At 36.0% G+C, this 21,114-nt stretch overlaps 3 protein-coding genes across 3 annotated transcripts; 1 reads left to right on the forward strand and 2 right to left on the reverse strand.

The window, feature by feature from the left end:
• Positions 1-254: 254 nt before the first annotated feature.
• On the forward strand, positions 255-2,902 carry nompB (intraflagellar transport protein 88-like protein nompB). The gene has a single exon (XM_065370493.1). It carries the CDS (start codon positions 343-345, stop codon positions 2,722-2,724), a length of 2,382 nt encoding a protein of 793 aa, XP_065226565.1. The 5' UTR covers positions 255-342; the 3' UTR covers positions 2,725-2,902.
• Positions 2,903-3,316: 414 nt separating this feature from the next.
• Positions 3,317-8,919, reverse strand: LOC135849863 (mucin-2-like). The gene has a single exon (XM_065370494.1). It carries the CDS (start codon positions 8,512-8,514, stop codon positions 3,700-3,702), a length of 4,815 nt encoding a protein of 1,604 aa, XP_065226566.1. The 5' UTR covers positions 8,515-8,919; the 3' UTR covers positions 3,317-3,699.
• A 5,161-nt stretch (positions 8,920-14,080) lies between these two features.
• Positions 14,081-18,395, reverse strand: LOC135849864 (double-stranded RNA-binding protein Staufen homolog). Its single transcript, XM_065370495.1, has 15 exons — positions 18,235-18,395; positions 17,736-17,812; positions 17,540-17,655; positions 17,109-17,307; positions 16,889-17,031; positions 16,480-16,578; positions 16,239-16,401; positions 15,957-16,168; positions 15,707-15,871; positions 15,503-15,640; positions 15,219-15,359; positions 14,974-15,121; positions 14,600-14,796; positions 14,427-14,528; positions 14,081-14,329 (listed from the first exon to the last, which is right to left on the reverse strand). The coding sequence occupies exons 2-15, from the start codon at positions 17,803-17,805 to the stop codon at positions 14,210-14,212; spliced, it is 2,013 nt and encodes a 670-aa protein (XP_065226567.1). The 5' UTR covers positions 17,806-17,812; positions 18,235-18,395; the 3' UTR covers positions 14,081-14,209.
• Positions 18,396-21,114: the final 2,719 nt, after the last annotated feature.

The raw sequence follows: 21,114 nt of genomic DNA on the forward strand, positions 1-21,114 counted from the left end.
ATAATGACATGAAATTTACATTAAATAAATAGTTTATGCGATTAAAGGTTTTTTTCAACCCATAAAGTAATAAAATCGTGCAGCTGTCGATGGGTATTATTTTTATACACTGAATTCAGTGTTTTTACGATCAGCATAATTATACCTTATTTTACTCGAAAATTGTGCACCTTAAGGTGTATAATTCCAATACATTTTTTCTTTATCACTACAAAAAATTCTGATAAGGAAACCATGGCAACCAAAATAGACAACAATAATATTATTGAAAATGCAAGAAAATTAATTTTCCTTTTAAAATAATGTGTTAATTAACTGGAAAAATCAGAAAATCCGTTAAAAATGACCGAAATACAACAGCTCAAGTTGAATCCATACGACGAATACGATCTTTACAACGATTACGATCCAAATTTGATACAGTTAAGCGAAGCAGGCATCCAACCCGAAGATTTCCTTCGAGATCCGTTGAAATCATCTTACAAATGGAAATCCACGGCATCGGGTAAAGATACAATACTTCAGCTGATGCAAAATGAAGCCGAAGATTTGGTCCGGCGTCCCATTACAGCCGTTCATGGGGTAGGCTTCACGTCACGTTCGTCCAACAACATGTTCGATCCTTTGAACCTGGTCAGTCAAATGAAATCTACACCTACAGATACCCCTAAAGAAGTAACTCTAGAGGATCGTATACGTAACTTGGAGCATCAGGTTATGCAAGCTATCGACGAATCTTGTAAGGCTGAACACGATGGTAATTTCAAATTAGCGTTACAGAAAGCTAAAGATGCATCTTCTAAAGAACACGCGCTGATACAATTACTAGAACAAACTGGGCACGCAGATTCGCATAATTTCGATCTCACTAATTCGGTCTTGTTTACCATAGCCCACCAATACGTTACCAATAACATGTACACCGAAGCTTTAAACATGTATAAGGCTATAATAAAAAACGGCGTGTTTCCGAAAGAAGTCAACAAATGCATATTTAAAATTAACATCGGTAATATCTACGCCAAGCTGGGCAAATACCACGAAGCTTTGAAAACCTACCGCTGGGTCCTAGATCGAGTACCGAACACCAATAAGGAGTTCCGAATCAAAATTCTACACAATATCGGTATCATTTTCGTAAAAATGGGTAAATTCGACGACGCTTGTTCGAATTTCGAGTACATTTTGCAAGAAAGACCAGTAATGAGCGCCGGATTTCACGCAGTCGTTTGCCATTATTTATTACGTAATGTATCATCGATGAAAAAATCATTCCAAGCTTTACTCAATATTCCACCGGAAATCACCGAAATGCAGAATAAATTCGTCATCCACGACGACGTCGACGTTCAAACCGAAGTTCTCAAACGCGACGCGTTATCGCAAATCATCCAAAAATCCAACAGAGAAGCGGAAAAAAATATAATCTGTTCTGCCAACCTGATTTCACAATACATCGACGATAATTACGCATCAGGGTACAACTGGTGTCTCGAAACTATCAAAAACTCAGACCATTACTCTTCGCTTTCCGGTGATCTTGAAATAACCAAAGCTATCGCGTATCTGCGAAATAATAAGACACCAGAATCGGCCATCGATGCTTTGAAATCGTTCGATAAACGAGAAAATCGTATTGCCAGCGTAGCTTACACGAATCTATCGTTTATTTATTACCTTCTAGAGAATTACGAATCGGCTGAGAGTCAAGCGTCGCAAGGACGCGAATGTGACATGTACAGCGCCGTAGCCAACGTCAACTTGGGTAATTGTTTCTTCGCCAAAGATGCTCTAGATAAGGCTAAAGAGTATTATAATCTAGCTCTGGAAAATGATTCGTCGTGTATCGAAGCATTATACAATCTTGGTCTGGGGTATAAAAGAACCGGTCACATAGAAGAAGCGTTAGATTGCTTTAACAAGTTACGTAAAATGGTTAACAATCATCCGGATGTTTTGTACCAAATCGCTCACCTTTACGAACTTTCCGGCGAAACTGATCAAGCCATAGAATGGTATTTACAATTACTCGGAATTATACCCTCGGATATTGGCACTTTGTTAAAATTAGCCGATATCTTCGATAACGAAAACGATAAACAGCAAGCGTTCCATTATTACTTCGAAGCGTACCGATATTGCCCATCCAGTCTTACTGTCTTGGACTGGCTCGGAGAATACTTCGTCGAATTAAGATTATCGGAAAAAGCAGCAACGTATTTCGAAAAAGCATCTTTAGTTCAACCCGAAGAACCCAAATGGAAACTGTTAGTCGGCTCGTGTCACCGACAAGCTGGAAATTATCAGCAAGCGCTACGTATTTATAAAAAAGTAATGCAACAGTTCCCCAACAACACCGATTGCTTAAAACTACTCATTAAAATTGGTCGTGAATTAGGCCTGAAAGAAACCAACGAGTATGTGGATAGATTGAAAAAGATCGAGAAATCCATTGCTCAACAGAATTCGGCCAATATGAGGCGTAAAAATGGAGGCTCCAGTGGATCAAGCAGCAGAGCTAGTACGTCGATTGGTAATGATAGAGCTGCCTCTGGGAATAACGATAAAAGAACCTATGATATATCATTTACTGATCCAGTCGGTCCTTTGAATAATGATCGTCCTAGGACGTCGGCCTCGAATAAATTGACCCTCCATTTACAAACCAAAGAAGATGTGGAATTCGGCGATGATGAGTTGGATGATGATCTATTACCTTTGTAAAAACTTCATCTTGATTTTCACCTCGATTTTCTGTGTTAATTCGTCCTATTCGTGTTTTGTTGTTTTACACACCTTTTTTTTCACGTCGTTTTGTAATATTATTTTCTAGTCATTGCACTGTGATGTTTTTTCCGCCCCAATATTCTTTATTTTTTATACCTTTCGACTTTGTTATTGATTTTAATTTTTAATAAAATGTATCCTCGCTGTATATAATTTTTATTCATTTTTGAGCTATTTTGATCGAGATTAAGTCTAATTTTCAAAAGAAGATAATTTTCTGAGTTTGTACAGCGGATTTTCAGAATCTGATTAAAATCCTGGATGATTTTGAAAATAATTCTTCATTTTTCAATTCAACTACTCTGGGACGTAATTTTCAGATTGTTTTCTGAATCTAATTCTATTTATTTTCTGCTGATTTAAAAATAATAAGTTCGAACATACCTGGCTATTACTTACATATTTCTTACAATCTTCCACGCTGCAGAATAAGTTGCCTAAGCACATCGTTTCAGGGGCACTCTCAACTCGTTCATTCAAAATTTCAATAGGTACCTACTTACCTATAAAAATGAGAAAACAAGACTCGTAATATTTCAAACACTTTATTAAAAACAAATGACTAGTTAAAAATTATATAAAATAATTCAAACATTGAAAATATTTATAAGATACTTACTTGAATGTGAATTTCCTGGTGAATTTTTCCATGATCAATGCAGTATGCATCAGTGCTAAATTTTGAATTTTTTGGAATACCTTTAGCTAATTATAATTATTTTTTACAAATTTAAAATAATTTATTAGAAAATCACGATTAGGTACAAAAAATTTTAAAAATAACAACCTAGTTTTTTAATAGCCTTAAAAATAGAACAAGGAAACCCAATCGTCACAGTAAAAAAATTGAATTGTTAAAAGTTCATTAATGTTGAAAATATTTTCATTAAAAAATTAAACAATTGTTACAAATTAAAATAGCAGCACACGTTGCCAACACAGTAAACACCATGCAAACAGAAACGCTACGCTGAAAATTAAGGCCATGACAAACCAGCTGATACAAATGCACGGTCGTTGTCTATGATCAGGATAAGTGAAGTTTGAAATTGTACTTGTACTTTCTGATTCAGAACTAATTTCTTTTGTTTTTGTTTGAGAAGAGATCAATGTGAACACAGATGATGTTGAAGTAGGTAGAATCGACAATGAACTAGATGTAGACTGGGTTTCTGGTATTTCAACTTCGAATTTCTTGGACACTGCATTCTCTTTATCTCTGTATTTACAAGGGTCACACAATGGTGTAGAAGAGGTAGTCTCATCACTAATTTTAGGCTGAGTTGATTTCCGGAAGCAAGCAGCCAAAGTTGTTATAGTTGTGGGATTTGTGAATATCAATTGTAATGTTGAGTTGGTGAGATTCTCAGTCATTGGTTTGCTTGCTGTGCCATTGTGACATTTTGGTTGCACTGTGCTTTTGAAATGTTGAGTGATTTTCGAAGGTTTTATTGATTCTGTTTTTATAGACTTCCAAAATGTAGTGAAGGTAGGAGGATTACTGAGTGTTGTGCTAACTGGAGTTGAAATTGACTTAGTTGTACGTTGTGTAGGTTCTGGTTTTGAGGTGAAATCGGTGTGTTTGATGAGAGATGTGGTGAAAAATGTTGACGATGACGTCTTTGGTGATTTATATGTTGGTGAAAAAGGTAGTTTGGTTTTTGTAGTGATCAAAGGAATTGCCTTTCTCGTTGGGAGTTTAGACTGCATCAGAATGGATGATGGAGTAGGTTTGTATGTAGTGGTAGTAGGCGTCTGTATTTTGGTGAATACAGTACTATAGGTTGATTTCGTTTTAGAGCTGGAAATGGCAGTTGTCGTTTTGGTTTCTTCCCGAATTGATTGTAATGTTGCAGGCTGTGGTGTTGTTGCACGAGACTTGGTTGAATACGAAATCGTTGTTGTACTTTTTGCTGCAGATGTGCCAGTGCCATTTGTAGTCATGCAGAATTTTGTTGATTGAGGTGCTGTATGTGTAATGTTGGTAATTGGAGCTTTGGTTTTATCTAGAATGGTCCGACTAGGTGTAATTGTTGGTTTAGAAGATCTAGCAGAAAATGTTGTTGTATCAGCAGTTATTTTTGAAAGACTAGTTGTTGTTGTAGGGGCGAATGTTGTTACTGCTGTTGATTTATTGGTAGAAAATCCAATGGTACTAGCCTCAGTCTTTGGTGACGTAATTTTCAGATCTATGCCAGAGATTGTCAAAATATCACCAAAAGTAGAAACGAATGTAATATTTTTTGGTTTGGCCAGAGTTGTGAGAATCATCTTTGTAGCAATTGTGGATGAAATGGTAGATGGTGTTTTCTTGGATGTCTTAGGTTGTGGGGTGGTTAGTTCAGTTGCATTAACTGTGGTAGTACTGACTGTTGTTTTGGGTGAAGTGGTTGCAGAAACCCTGAAGGTGTGAGGTTTTGTTTCTGCTGGAGTGGTTGTAGAACTTCTAGTGGTAGAAATCCTATTGGGTGAAGTAGTTGTAGAAAATCCAATAGTTATAGCCTTTGTCTCAGGTGAACTCTCAGTTGTAACCATGGGTGAGATGGGTGATGAAATTTCTTTGGTTGTCTTTGATTGAGCAGTAGTCCATTTTGTGGTAGAAAGTCCAATAGTGCTAATTGTTGTGCTGGGTGAAGCAGTTTTTATAGACATAGTGGAAGGGGTTGATGTAGTGTGCTGTGTAGTGATAGATGAAATTTCCGTGGTTGTCACTGGTTGTGGGGTGGTTAAATTCACAGTAGCCTTTTCCGAGGCAGATACAGTAGGAACATACAAGCTGGAAGTTTTCAAAGAAGTTATGGAATGAACTGTGATTTGTTTTGTCATAGATGTGCTGTGTGGAGTCTTAGCTGTCTTTCTACGAGTTGTAATTGGAAGAAACGTTATATTGCATGAAGTCAAGCTAATGTTCTTGACTGTGGGAGAAAAGACTGCAGTACTTGAAGGTAGAGTTGTTTCTTTTCTACTGGTGGTTGTTGGTGGATAATATCTAGTTGTGCTGAATTTCATTGTAGATAATTTAGTTTTAAGTTTTGCTGCCAAAGTAGTTGTAGGTTGCTCAGCCACAGAAGATGTTGATGAAGGATCAGTGAAATTTTGTGGTTTAGTCAAGTTAGTCAAGTTTACTCTATTGATAGATGTTGAAGATGTGGTGCTGACAGAAGTAACTTTCTTTCTGTAAGTGGCAGGAGTTGCATTGAATGCAGTTCTCATGGTAGTGGGCATGAGAGTTGTGGTTGTATTCAATTTCTTTTTCGCAGATGTTTGGGTTGTTGAATATGTTGGTGTTGTAGTCCTAATGGTTTTCCTACATGTACTTTTTTGTCGATGAATTGTTGTGTTGAATGTTATCATAGGTGATATCATCGTTGTAACTTCTTTTTCAAAAATAGTGGTGTTTGATTGCTCCGTACTGGGTTGTTCTGTTGTTGCATTTAATGATGGGAGTTTGAATGCAGATGGTGTAGTATTAGTAGGCATGGCTACAGTTGTATTGTACATCTTTGTGGTGGATGACTGAGTTGTTAATTTGGTTATTGCAGCGAGTATAGTGGTAGGTACAGGTGTAGTTGTGCTCCTATTTAGTTGTAGTGTGGCGGGTGTTAGGGTTGTTGTATAAAATATGATGGTTGATGCAGAATGTGTGGTGTTAAAAAGTTTGGTTGTTTTTCTGTGTGTGGTTTCAAGTGGACGAGGTGTTGTGAATGGTACAGTACTCTTGTCTTCTGTGGAAGAGGGTGTCTGAGTTGTTGAAAGAGATGGAGGGACTGTTGATGCAGAATGTGTGATGTTGAGAAGTTTGGTCGTTTTTCTGCATGTGGTTTTAAGTGGACGAGCTGTTGTGACAAGATCTGTTGTGGATGGTACAAAACTCTTGTCTTCTGAGGAAGAGAGTGTCCGAGTTGTTGAAAGAGATGGATGGACTGTTGATGCAGAATGTGTGATGTTGAGAAGTTTGGTCATTTTTCTGCAGGTGGTTTTAAGTGGACGAGCTGTTGTGGCAAGTTCTGTTGCTGATGGTACAAAACTCTTGTCTTTTGAAGAAGATAGAGTCCGAGTTGTTGAAAGAGATGGAGGGACTGTCAATGCAGAATATGTGATGTTGAGAAGTTTGGTGGTTTTTCTGCATGTGGTTTTAAGCGGACGAGCTGTTGTGGCAAGTTCTGTTGTGAATGATATAAAACTCTTCTCTTTTGAGGAATAGGGTGTCCGAGTTGTTGAAAGAGACAGAGGGACTGTTGATGCAGAATGTGTGATGTTCAGAATTTTTGTTGTCTTTCTGCATGTGGTTTTAACTGGATGAGGTTTTGTGGAGAGTTTTGTTGTGGATGATACAATACTCTTGTTTTTTGTGGAGGTAGGTGTGTAGGTTATTGGGAGAAATGATGTGATAGAAGATGCAGGATGTGTGGTATTCATAGATTTTGTCGTCTTTCTGCATGTTGATGTAACTGAGTGAAGGGTTGTGTTGTCTTTTGATAAACGGTCTTCTATAGAAATTGTTGCAAGCGCAGTATGATTTTGTGATTGAGCCATTGCAGAAAATGTAGCTGTTGATGTAGATGTAATTGATGTTGTACTCAATGGTTCCATTGCAAGTGCTTCGGTGGTTGAATGAGATGATGCTGCTGTAGATGCAGATTGCTTGGCATTTTCCAGTCTTGTTGTCTTCCTGCATTTGGTTGTAACTGGGCCAGCTGTTGTGGTGACTTCTGCAGTCAATGGTACAACGCTGACACTTTTGGTGGAGGTGGGTGTTGATTGAGAAGCAATTGCAGGTGCAGAATATGTGGTGTTGAAAACTTTTGTTGTCTTTCTGCATGTGGTTGTAACTAGAGAAATTGCTATACGCTCTTTCAATTTGGATGGAACTGTAGTGGTGTCTTCTGAGGAAGTAGGTGTTTGGGTCATTGACTGAATAGGTATGATCGTAGATTCAGGATTGGTGGTGTTTGAATGTTTAGTTGTTTTCCTGCAGGTGGTTGTAACTTGGCGAATCGTTGTGTTGACTTCAGTTGAAGGTGATACCATGGTACTAATTTCTGTGAGAGAAATAGTGGGAGATGTGATAGCGGACCCAGGATGTGAGGTATTCAAAAATCTGGTTGTCTTTCTACATGTGGTAGTATCTGGACGAAGCGTTGTGTCAAATTCTGTCAAGACTCTGTTGACATTGGTTGTTGTTCCCATTGTTGCAAATGTAGGTGTGGAAATGGTAGCATTCAATTTTAATGCACTGGTATTTTGATTTGTCGAGTGAATTGGTGGTGTTGTAGAGTTCATTCCTCTGGTACTTGCGAACTCATTCTCAATTGTGGCAGGCATAAGTATTGTGGTAAGATTAGAAAGTTTCATTCTTTTAGTTGGAATTGTTTTCCTATATGTCGATTTACGGAATTCTGAAATTGTAGAACTGCCTGGTGATCTTTCTAGTGTATGTATTGTCGATGCAGGTGAACTTTGATGATCCATGGAACCTGCCCTAATGTGGGCTGATGCTGATGTTTTGAACTGTCTCGTGTCACAAAATGTATTTGTGGTGGAGTCCTTCATTGGTGGTTGCGATGATGTAATTTTGGTGCGAGGTGCCTTGGTTTTTTTTCTTTTGTTTTTATCGATTTTTTTCCTTTTGTTTTTATCCATTTGCGTTGGTCTTTTGCTACCCAACAAGCCAGTTGATTTCATTTCATGATCGGGAGAAACGGAGGTTGATTCATCAGAGACCATGTAACGTTCTGGAGATGTTTTACAAATAACCGACTTTTCATCTTTCGTGATGTTTTCGTATTCATTTCTCAAATCTGCATTGTGAGCGCCACACAGACACAAATAGATATGTTAGAATATTTTTATTAGGCTGCGTTAATTCACTTCTAATAGATAGGTAGGTAACTACTTATAATATGTAGGTAAATAAGTAAGGGACCTCACCTGTACACAGATTTTCATATTTTTCATCAAAATGCTGACTTAGCTTATCACAATCTTCTCCTGGGTGACCTATCAGTGGTAGTGTGGCATTGTAGGCACAATGAATGCAGGTTAAGAATGAATAGTAGTGAGTTTTACCAATTCTAATATGGTAACTGCAACCAATCTGTGTAGATTCTGGTCGTCGAAAAGTCAATCGTGGTTCGCTGTGAAATTTTCAAGAAGAAAAGTGAAAAATGTCGCATAAATGGCTTTGCAGTTTTGAAACAGATCATTACCCAAATCGATTCACTATCCAAAAATCTCTCAAATCGTATTTTCTTGCTTCTGCACTAAGACCTCCTTCAGTCAAATAACCAATCAGACGTTCTTTGATTTTTTGAGGAGCACATAGAGTTAATTTTTCATGGTATGAGATGGTTGATACTTCGCAGCCAGGTAAGCCAGGTACTTCATCAACAGGTTCTGCTAAAAATCAAATTTTTTCGAGTTTTCACAATTCGATCCGTTATCATTTTTAAAAAAAATTAATGATGAAATTTTAGATAAAATTTTAAGATCTCAAGAATGAAAAGTTGAATTGAAAAAAAAAAGTTTGAAAGTGTTGTAATTATGATGTTTTTGAAATTTCTGATGATAGAGCTGATTATACGTCATTAAAATAGCTACCCAATAATAATTTACCAATGGCTTTCCTTACTTTCTTCCAGAGTTGAAGTATTTATCGCTCTCTTGATTTTAATGTAATCTAGACCATCCATTCCAGGTAAAATAGTAGTTTGTAGACTTATGAAAGAATGGCTGTTATATGGGCATGAACTGACAATCGATGCAGATTTCTTTTCCAATTCTTTGCTCCAAGACTTCAAGATGAAAAAAGAATACAATAACAACGTTACAGAATAATTTAAACCAAACACAGCGGTGAAATTTAAAAAAAATGATCTACCAATTTGTTCATATTCGATACAGGATCATGTCGTAAATTCAAGTATTGAAAACTTCCTTCTGCTACGCGGTTACGCATTTCGTTGGCAATATTCAAGATGATAATTTTGTCTTCTTGTAATAAACGCGATTCATTGCACATTAATTTGGTGAATTCACACTTTTGAGGGTAATCCTGTGAAAAATAAATAATGTTATTAATTTGGTTTTGGCAGTTTCTAAAAGGTACAAGAAAACAAAGTAGGTAGGTACCTACTACCTACTCAAGTAAAATGGTAAAATTGAAAGGGAAACATGAAGAAAAAAAAAGAGAATTCGCTGTTTTTTTAAAAATAAATGTGAAGTGAGATTTTTAACGATTTTTTTTCTTCTAATTTTTGAGGTACATTTTGGGCAAACTTGGAAAATTCCAGATGACTTTTTTACTGTCGCTATTATCACGATTTGTTTCTTATTCATTTTTTGAAAAATGTTTTCAAAACGTGCTTTTGACTAATGTTTTTACTCGTGTTGTTTGAATTATTTTTGGAAAAAAAAAATCCAATTTATATTCATTTGTTTTGTTGTAAATGAAAATTTTGAGCTTTTTCAAAACTTGTTTCTTTGAAAGCTCAATTTTTTTGTGATTTGGCTAATTGAGCAAGGTAAACCCCCATTACACTCTTCAAAACAATTTGTTTTCCGAACATGGCAACGAGAACCCTTCAAAGGGTTAAACTATAGTACCCAACAAGTTGCCTATTTGTTTCAAAAACGAAAAAAAGTGTGTATAAAAAATTAAAAGTGATAGGTGAAACACTGCTTACCATAATATCGTTGTAAGTGCTTCCTTTGCAGTAAGTTATTTGCAAAAGTAGAGCTAGCAATTGGAAGATGAGTAGTATTCGTGTACCTGGTATAATTAAATACGAAATTAGACGTCATTTTATTCCAAATATTCCGATCACATTAAATTTTATTAAAATTTTTCAAACCTTCCGGTGTAATTCTACTAAATTATTTAGTCTCGATTTAAAAACTCGAATAAATAAATACAAAGTTGGAGTATTACCTGTACTTGATGACTTTCTCCGCAGTTCCATTTTATCGCGAACAGATATGCATATAATTTAAAGTAGTACCAACGAAAAACCAAATCATCGGCCACTTTTGTAAAATGTTTCATTGAATACAATAAAATCACAACTGAAAAGTTTCGACACTTTTTCCAAACCGAAAGTTAATTGTGCCGTAATGCTTGATTAAGCAGGACGGAAAATTTTTGTTTATAAAGTTCACGAATGCCATAAATCTGCTGCATATAGTAAACAACTATTTGCAACAATTTCGTTTTAAAAAAATGCATTTGACCGAGATACCTATTGGGTTCAATATTTTAATGCGAATACGAGCATCAAAAATGTCCAAGGTAATTGAACTTTTATCCCGGTATGAAGATATCAATAAAATTATGTTTGGTGACCCTTTTATCCTACTTCCAATATAAATTAAATCTGATAAGAAGAATTTTCCAACGATGGAAGAAAAACGAAAGTTTAATTAGGCAACTGTATTAGTAGGCTATTTGAAATTTCTCAAGGCTATGCTGTGTATAGGTAGTTAACGTAAATAATAAACATGAAATCATTTCCCTTGAATTAACATTTGAAAATTCAAAATCAATACTGAATCAGCGCGTGTAATTTATCTAATTGAAATTATATCACTGTTGAACTGTATTTTGCAAAAAAAAAACACACACATTGATGACGACACGCTGTCGTTTTGGAGCCTCCAGCGACTTTTTGGAAATTACTGGAGCCTCCAGAATATTTTTCAGTACTCGAAATTTCCATAAAATTTTACCAAACAGAGTTGGAAATTCAAAATTCACTCTGCACTCCAATTTTAGAGTTATCAAGTCACCGCAAGTGGGTTCAAGTCATTTTGGAGCCTCCAGCGACTTTTTGAAAAATTCCTACAACCTCCAGTAGATTTTAGAAATTTGAAATTTCCACAAAATGTCATCAAAATGGAGATTAGAGAGTTGAAATTCACTCCGCAAATCAATTTCAATACGGTTTGAAGCTTTCAGCTACTTTTTGGACCATTCATCTTTTTTGTGAATCACCCCATCACTGGTTTGAAAAAAATTTTTTTTTGATCATTTTTATAGAATTTTGAAGTTACAAAAAATTGGGTCATAAATACAAATCATAACCCAAGTTTGGGCTCTCAAGGGAACCTCTTGAGGTGTCACATTCCGATTTGAACGGGACCGCGATTTTTGGAAAGAGCATAGTCTCAAACCCCCAAAACCAAATTTTCAGCTGCCCATGTTCATTTTTCGATTTTTGACGAACGTTTGAAAATTCAAAATTGAGGGTTTTTGGCGATTTATGCATTTTCTTTAAAAAGTACGTTCTTGATCAGTAAAAATGGTCAAAATAAATCCCAAAACTTATATCAATTAGGTACCCAAAACCAAATTTCACCATTTCCAGCCATTCTGGAGCCTCCAGCGCGATTTTCAATTTCTCCAGAATTTTGAATTTGCTCCAGAAGGTGTGAATATGCAGTTGGGCAGCTACAAATCGAGTTGTGTATTATATTCGATCCACATTTGAGCCGATATTGAGAGTGACAACTCAAAAGTGGTTTTTTGACCAGCTTTTTTCCAAATTAAAAAATCCAAAAAATCAAGTGAACTCCCAAAATTGGCTCAAAAGTGGATAAAATCGTTGAACACGTCGAGTATAATACACAACTCGATTTTTAGCTGCCCAACTTCATATTCACGCCTTCTGGAGCAAATTCAAAATTCTGGAGAAATTGAAAATCGCGCTGGAGGCTCCAGAATGGCTGGAAACGATGAAATTGGGATGGGGGGGGGGGTTAGATATGGACAAAATACAGCGATTCGCGCGAATTTCGAAAACTTCCACGCAAACGGGAAACTTTTGATTTTTTAGATTTTTCAATTTTGAAAAAAGCTGGTCAAAAAACAATTCTTTGAGGTATCACTCCCAAAATCGGCTCAAATGTGGATAAACTCGTTAAACAGGTCGAATATAATACACAACTCGATTTGTAGCTGCCCAACTGCATATTCACACCTTCTGGAGCAAAAGAGCAAATTCAAAATTCTGGAGAAATTGAAAATCGCGCTGGAGGCTCCAGAATGGCTGGAAATGGTGAAATTTGGTTTTGGGTACCTAATTGATATAAGTTTTGGGATTTATTTTGACCATTTTTACTGATCAAGAACGTACTTTTTAAAGAAAATGCATAAATCGCCAAAAACCCTCAATTTTGAATTTTCAAACGTTCGTCAAAAATCGAAAAATGAACGTGGGCAGCTGAAAATTTGGTTTTGGGGGTTTGAGACTATGCTCTTTCCAAAAATCGCGGTCCCGTTCAAATCGGAGTGTGACACCTCAATTGTCAGAACTCTTCAAGAATTCTCAAAAAAAATTCTCGTGGAAATCTCGCGAAATCCCAACAGATTTTTGATAGGTATAGAGGTAATTTTTGAATTATTTTGCAACAATCAATTTTTACTTGAATTATGTGAAGGACTTTGAATTCGATTGCCCCAATTTGGGTTTTGGGCATTTTTGATAAAAAATCTCAAAACCAAGATCTGAAAAAATTTTTCGTACCTAATTTTTGCAATTAGAGGGGGAAGAAAATCACAAAGCACTGAATCCGAAAACTTGTTGCCTCCTTAATTTTTAAAATTGGAGGAAGAGAGGTATCAAATCGAAATTTTTCTATAAAGTAAAAATGTTTGCAGGGTTTGAATGTACAAATTCTGCCTGAAAATTTTTTCAATTTTGGACCTAGGTACTGCGATGGCAATTCTTTTAGAATGGGTTTGGATCTTCGTAAAAGGCCCAAAAAAATGGTAAGACTAAGAACCAAATTTCAATTGAGCTGATGTGAGGAGCTCATTGCAAAAGTAGCCCTTGTCACATGAACCTATGCAATCTCCAAAGCTCTTCCTTGAGCGTACCCAGTATCATGAATGTAAACTCTATAAAGCAATTCCTCTCAGGGCTACTCAGGGTAGACTAACTTGACGGTCATTTCATCATTACAACATGATCTCCGCAGTTGGCAATAGGTGCAATCGAGTAAAACGTGTCTAAAAGTTCATGTGACAAGGGCTACTTTTGCAATGAGCTCCTCATGTGATTAGCAGCCAGATTCGTAATTTAAATTACCTATTATTCGACGTTATTGATCATTTCAGAACCGAAATACCTTCATTTTCAGAGCTGGAAGTTCCTGACGAATACTCTATAGACCGATTATAATCGATGCCAAAAGCAAAAAATTACTATTTTGATAATGCGTCGAGTAAAACCACACGAATCCCGGAGTTTCTTTCCGAAAAGATGTAAACTGGAACCGAAACAAAACCAACATCGAGTTATAATAAAACCTCACAAAAAAAACATTTACTCGAAATAACAAATACAAAACTTGTTACGCGTCCAGCGCGAAATTAAACATAATAAAGAGGAAGAAAATAATAAATTAGTTAAGTATTATCATCACTTTAAGTCTTGATTTCATTATCTGGAATGAATGACGAAGACGACGACCCCGAAGAACATTTCTTCGTGAATATGTTCTCGATGCCCATATCTGTTATCATCGATAACGCGTTAAACGCAGCCTACGAAAAAATACACACAGAGAAAAATGATCAATTCGAGGGGTGAACGGTGAAGAGTGGCGAATGAAATTCGTATCGATAGGTTCTGTATATTTACTTCATTTTGAGCCGATTCAGTCGAATCACCAGATCCGTAACAAGTCTGCGGAGGATTCGTGTTCAACGTAACCAAACTTAAGTACTCGCGATGATGTCGACCCTGCATCGAAATACGAGTTAGATTAATCGAAATTCAATCAATAATCGTGGCAGTGAAACGAAGTCACTTACTTTAGGAAAATCGGAAAATTCCACTTCGTATCCGAAAGTATCTGCTAGACGGTTTAATTGTTCTTTGGCGATATTTTTTTGTATATTCATATTGGCGAAGAATTTATGTTTATTGTTGCCAGCCGGGTATTTAGGTGTTGACGGCGAGGATTGATCGTACGATGCAGCATTTCCGTTCGTCAGCTTGGTATCGGTCGCTGTAGCAAAAAAAATATACTGGTTATAGAATTTTTCCAAGAATATTTTTCATTCGATGACAGGACGTTTGAAAGAATTATATTCAATTGATTTTTCGAGAAAAAATAAATAAAAATTCGTTCATTTTTGTAACAGGATTTTAAATTTATCATCGGCGGGTCAATATCGATACTCACCATTCGACGAAGGGCTCTTTTTGGAATTTTGTTTATTGGATAGATTAGCATTAGGCACAAGCAACAACCCAGGAGCTATTTGTTTACCGTTTACCATATGTTTAGGGGTTGAGTTTGCCGTTGAAGATTGATTATCGTTATCGTTCGTCTGCAAAGCGATTAAATACCCCAATTAATATTCATCGTGCATTAATTCGAAGCAAATAAATTATTATTTCCAAAAAAAAACCGCGAGAATGACTCACATTTTCCGCAGGTTTAGGAGAAGGTTTCTCTTTAGGAGTTGCCTCCAGTCCAAGTAACTGCAGCATTTTCTCCGATGCTTGTCGTTTAGCGTCTTTCTTGTTGCTACCGTTGCCAGTGCATTTAAAATCATCTATTTGAACCTGTTGCAACATTGTTAGCATCTATTAGGAAGCAGTTTCGATAAGTAACGTCTTTCTTACGCTTGAAAAGAACGTTACTTATTGAAGCTGGCTCGTAAATACGAGTATTTCAAGCACGTGCAATCTAAAGACCATTCGAGTACCTCAATTGAAAACTGTTTCTTTCTGCCACGACCTTTTTCTTCGACTAAAATGTAAACTGGCTCTTTACCGTGTTTCTTCTTTTGGTATTCTAGTAATCTTGTGGTAGGATTTGATTCTGAACGTTTATCTGACTCGTCCTGTTACAGAATGGGAAATTAATCGCTGCAATATGTTGGAAATCTGTACGAATTTCTTCAACTTACCGTCTCGTTAGGTTTTACTCCTTCTCTAATGATTCTAGTTTTCTTTTTATTTAAGGTTATTCTCTTCCGTAATTTTTTCTTATCGATATTCATGTAAGGTTTCTGAGGACAGGGTAAGGATTCCAATAATTCTATCATTTTTTCGGCTGCTCTTCTTTTTGAGATCTGCGGAGAGGGGAAAAAACGAACGGAAATATAGATTTGTGCCAAGGTAACCGAACAGAGAGTTAATTCTCAAATCTCAACTCACCTTTTTACCATTCCCTTCGCCGACAGTTTTGAATTTATCGCCAACTCTACATTCGGTGACAAAGGTTCTCATATGAGGAGGTCCTTTTTCATCAACTACTTCGAAAGTTGCTTGTAAATTATGCCGGAAAGCTTTCTCGTGTACTGCTGAAATAGGCGATTTGGCTTCGTCGGCGGAATGTTCGTTATTTTGAGATGTAGGAGTGGTGAAACCTTGAAAAATTCTCAAATGAGTAAAATATTGTAAAAATGTGACGTTCAATTTGGGCGGGAGATATTTTACCAGCGGTGGGTTTTCCGGCTGTCGAATCTACGCAGCCTTTCAAATCTTCGAGGGCTTTTTTGGCGGCGTTGTGACGAGCCATCTGGGCTGAGTGACCTTCACCTATGTACTCTCGATTACCGACTTTTAAACAGATCTTGTACGGTGCTGGGCCTTTGAACCTCTGTGAAAAAATTTCATTCATTTTTCAGCAACACAACGTAACAACGAGAAACATATCGCGGTGTTAAAATGTACTTACAACGTTGCCAAATTGGTTTCTCGGATATGAGTAGCCGTTCATTACGGCCGCAGCTGCGTATTCGTTGAAACCATAATCGTTATACATCGTACCTGACGTCTAAAATCATAAATTCGTGATTAGTTTGCTAATTAAAATTCACCAAGCGGAGCAACGTACAAATTCTTGGAAAAAAATTGAATTTTTCGAACGTCCTGTAGTTTCTACAGGGTTTAATATTTTGTCGATAAACTAAAATTGAAATCCTCAAGAGTTATGGTAAAAATAAACCTCAAATTTCAAACACCATAAATATTTGGATAAAAAAATAGACCAGTACCAGCATAATATTGTGGATCATTAAGTACGAAGTTACTCGTGTAAAGGGTACCTATTTACACATTAGGTAACCACGAAAGCGTAACATTACCTGATAAATGCTTCTGGAATAATAATTTATTGGATATGGTGGTTGATAAAAATTGGCTGAAGGTTGGCTTAATACGGTATACATAGTTGGTTCACCTCGTTTCATAGCCAATGCATTAAGTTCTACCGTCGGCGTTGTATTTACTACGAGAGAAAAAATAAGCCAATTAACATAAAGCAACGATCAAGGATCGAAATAAAAAATCGAATTAAAATCAAACCTCTGGTATTCGGTAATAATTTAGGAGGAGGATGTTTGTACTTTGTTTTTCTCAAAGCAATAGCTGCAGCTTCGTGCTGAGCTTTTTTAATACTGGTTCCTTGGGCTTCGAATTCTGTGTCACCGAGTTTCAAAGTTACTGTGAATTTTTTACGATGGGGCGGACCTTCTTCTTTGGTTAATCTGTATAAGTGTTGTATCTGAAACACGATTAAATCACCAATTATAAAATCTTTCGTATCTCGATTTTAAAAAGATAAGGAATAATTTGATCTTCGAATGAAAATGCTGCGAGAGCATAAAAAACACAATTGTGTTACGTTCACGATACTGGTGAAAGTGGTGATTGGATTAGAATTTAGAATTGATAACGCAGCATAAATTAATACGCTGATAAATTTAAAACGTTTGAATTATTAAATGGTTACTGACCCTGTTATATCTGGCTAATTCATTCACCAAACACATCGGTGTTTTATCCTTTAAACTACTAGGTTTCACCATTACATTCACGTCTCCCATTCCTGGAGCAGCGGAGTTGATATATCCTGCAATAACACGAACGTTATAATTTGTGATCTTACTCTTTGATGGAATATTGTACGTAGTAAATCAATTCAACACTTACTTTTATCTGGGACGGCGATTCGGGACATATAATTCGCCCGAAAAGGTGGCCTGTTCTGCAATTCAGCCATCGGGCTTCTAGAAATCACGTAAATATTAGAATACGACTCAGGTAACTGTTGAGTACATTACAAAACAGATTTCAGTGTTAACAATGAAGGTATATTAGATCAAAGTTCGAAAATGTAGATTTGTGAGGGCGTTTGATAAACGTATTTCGAAGATATTCTGTTTAAATTTACTGAATTGAATAATGAATAGAATATAGTGTAAGTGGCACATTCAATATGTAGGTCATTAAATAGGATTCTCTCAATATTATTCTTCGTGAGAGTGAACGATAAGTAATGGAGGTATAATACAACTGCAACAAAGATGAATTTAGAATATATTTAGAAGATTTTATAAACGAAAACACCGTTTCAATGTTGACTGAAACCTGTTTTCGGTGTGTTTGTGAAACACATTGGAAAATGATGAATTAATCGTGATAAACTCACCGTCACTGCTGCGAAATAGTCTGCTTTAAACTGTGTTATATTTTTTGGGCGGTTGATGCTGTAAAATTAAACGAAATTCAATTAATAATCGCTGAAAGATGGACCGAAAATAGCACTATTCGTTATAAAATGATTGCATCAAAAAAATATTCAAATTTCTGTTTATTGAAAGTTCACAGATGAAAACAAAACAGAAGGAACGAATTGAACGAAATGAACGAGACGAACGAGAACTTTCAAGTACCTAATTCCAAACGTGCTCTAAAGATGTCGCCTCTTCAAAGTCCAACTTTGAAAAACTAAAACGTAAAAACTTAAAAAATGTAATAAAAAATAATAAAAATTTTATTGAAATTGAAATTTTGAATTTTGATGAAAATGAAAATAAATAATGCAAAAGGTCCTAACTACTCCTAACCTAAACCTAACTCCTCCTAAGTGTCTGTGTCTGTTAAAAATTCAAAAATTTTGAGAGCTCAAAACTTTTAAACTTTTAAAGCTTTCTGTAGACCGGTAGACGGAACGAAGCATTTTAGTTTTACAGAAAAAAATGAAGTCGAGGAAACTGGAAAATTATTGTATGTAGAGAATTGAATTTAATTCCCAAATTTCCAATCGTCATCATATCATAACATTAAAGATTAAAGTTCCATAACATCATAACATAATGTCGTTACTAGGAAGCTAAGTTTTCAATATTTTGCAAAAGAAAAGTAAAAAAATGCATTTTTTTCTTTTTCAATTTTCATCAAAATACAATGTTTTTAAACTTCCACAAAATTGCATAAAAATTCCAAAAAAGGTCCTTGCACAAGAAGTCGTCACTCGTCAACACTTCAAAATTTACTTTAGTTTTCACTTTTCAGTTTTCAGCATAATTTTTCACTTACTGGGAATTTGACTCTCATCTATTGCTATTTGCTATTCACTTATCAGAACTTTAAACGCGAATAACTCGAACTCTATTTTAAGTTATAACTACTTTTTGGCACTTAGGCCCCTTTGAAGTTTGAATTCCACGGATACATTTCATTTCTCTACATAGGTACCTCAATTGGAGGCGGAAGGCCGGAAGGATAATTTTTGAAATTTTTAGCGAAGTATGAAAGCGATGGACAAAAATTTCTTTCAGAGTGGAATTCATCGATTTTGAAAAAAATAACGAGTAGGTACTAGGTAGATAGATACCCTTATCAGCCATCAGGGACAAAACAAGACATTGTCTCGGGTGGGGGGGGGGGGGTAGGGGGTGGAGGGTCGACCAAAAATTTGATGACTGACATGAGAAAAAAATACCAATTTTGCAGGACAGAATAAAATTTCGAACATTTTGGTATCACCTTGGTATGTGTTCAGTAAAAATTTCGAGATTTTATTTATTTTATTTATTTTATTTTACAATTTAGGTCTCTCCAACAGCTAAAGCCAATTACAGGAGAGACCATTTATAATTAAAGAGATATGACTAAGATTTACTCCAGAGAAACAAGCTTGAGAAGTACAAAAATACAAAAGCAGGCAAAAAGGAGAGAAAAAAAACAAAAACAAAAAAAAAAACAAAACAAAAAAGAAAAAAGTAATATCTATAAAAGTAGTTCTTTCTAGTTTCTATCTAAAGAGAATGTAAGAAGTAAGCAAAGAAGTATAACACCAGAAATACTTATAAAAAAGAAAAGAAAAAGAAAACATAGAGAACTAAAGAAAAATAAGATACAGAATATGAAATGGCTCACAAACGGCCCCCACTGCACCCCCACTCCTACTCCCATGCCATCCCCACCACACGCCTGAAAGCAGACCTACCCATACTAAAAATATCAGCATCTGCACACCTACAGAGGAAGTCGTCAGAGATACCCATGATGTTGTTCATAGGAGATACCTTCATCCTAAATGTGTCACGTAGTTGTTTAAGGAGAATATTTTTTTCTGCCTGGAGTGGATTTTTGGGGCCCAGAAATTGATTTTTCCCAATAGGTTACTGTCATTTATGTTGCAGTGGATAAGATCATACAGAAACATCAATGCAATTGTTTCTCTTCTTTTTTCTAATGGATCCACTTCAAACCCTTCCAAAAGTTCTTTTTGGGATAAGTCATAAGGATAATATTCAAAAGTCTTCAAATATAGGTACTTCAAAAATCTAGTTTGAATTTTTTCAAGCTCTTTTATAAATTTTTTAGTATGAGGGAACCAAACTAGTACACCAAACTCCAGAATTGACCTTATGAAGGAGAAGTATAGGACTTTAAGTGTACTTATTCTCTTGAAGTGCACAGAATTTCTGACAACAAAATAGACCATCCTCCTTGCCCTTGCTATCACAATGTTAGTGTGATACTTGAAAGTAAGTCCCACATCAAGGTCGCTGCTTCTGCACAAAAATAAACCATTCGACGAGAAATTTCATTTCAATTGAGAAAAGTCCTCATCAAAATTTACTTAAATTCACTTATTCCAGTCGAAAAACGATTTTCATTTTCTCCCATACAAGTGATGAAGCGAAAAGTAATTAGTAAAACAGGAAAAAAACACCGAGAAATAGTGTTATGACGTCATCGATAAGGTGCTCCGATCCCGGTCAGGATGAACTCCTGGGGCGACGGTCTACCTCTCTGTGGACAATAAAGGTCCAAAAAGTAGCTGGCGCTTCAAAACGACTTGAATAAGTACACTCGTAGTCGACTTGATAGCGTATTGAAATAGTTTGCAGAGTAAATTTCGGCTTTCTAACGCCATATGATGAAATTTTGTGGAAATTTCAAGTTTCAAAAACCTCAAGGCCCCAAAATGACTTGAACCCATCTGCAGTGGACTTGACAGGGTATTTCCAGCTCTGTTTAGTAAAATTTTATGGAAAAATTTCGAGCATTGAGAATC

Source organism: Planococcus citri, chromosome 1 (genome assembly GCF_950023065.1).
Source record: "Planococcus citri chromosome 1, ihPlaCitr1.1, whole genome shotgun sequence".
In the NCBI taxonomy this organism is placed as follows: domain Eukaryota; kingdom Metazoa; phylum Arthropoda; class Insecta; order Hemiptera; family Pseudococcidae; genus Planococcus; species Planococcus citri.

What these genes read in the sequence shown, in the direction of transcription:
- nompB (XM_065370493.1), top strand. Translation starts at nt 343, where the DNA reads ATGACCGAAATACAACAGCTCAAGTTGAATCCATACGACGAATACGAT.
- LOC135849863 (XM_065370494.1), bottom strand. Translation starts at nt 8,514, where the DNA reads ATGGTCTCTGATGAATCAACCTCCGTTTCTCCCGATCATGAAATGAAA.
- LOC135849864 (XM_065370495.1), bottom strand. Translation starts at nt 17,805, where the DNA reads ATGGCTGAATTGCAGAACAGGCCACCTTTTCGGGCGAATTATATGTCC. An exon ending in ATTCCAGAAGCATTTATCAG is followed by an intron (nt 16,579 to 16,888) that starts GTAATGTTACGC and finishes TTATGATTTTAG; the next exon opens with ACGTCAGGTACGATGTATAA. An exon ending in GAAACCAATTTGGCAACGTT is followed by an intron (nt 16,402 to 16,479) that starts GTAAGTACATTT and finishes ATTTTTTCACAG; the next exon opens with AGGTTCAAAGGCCCAGCACC.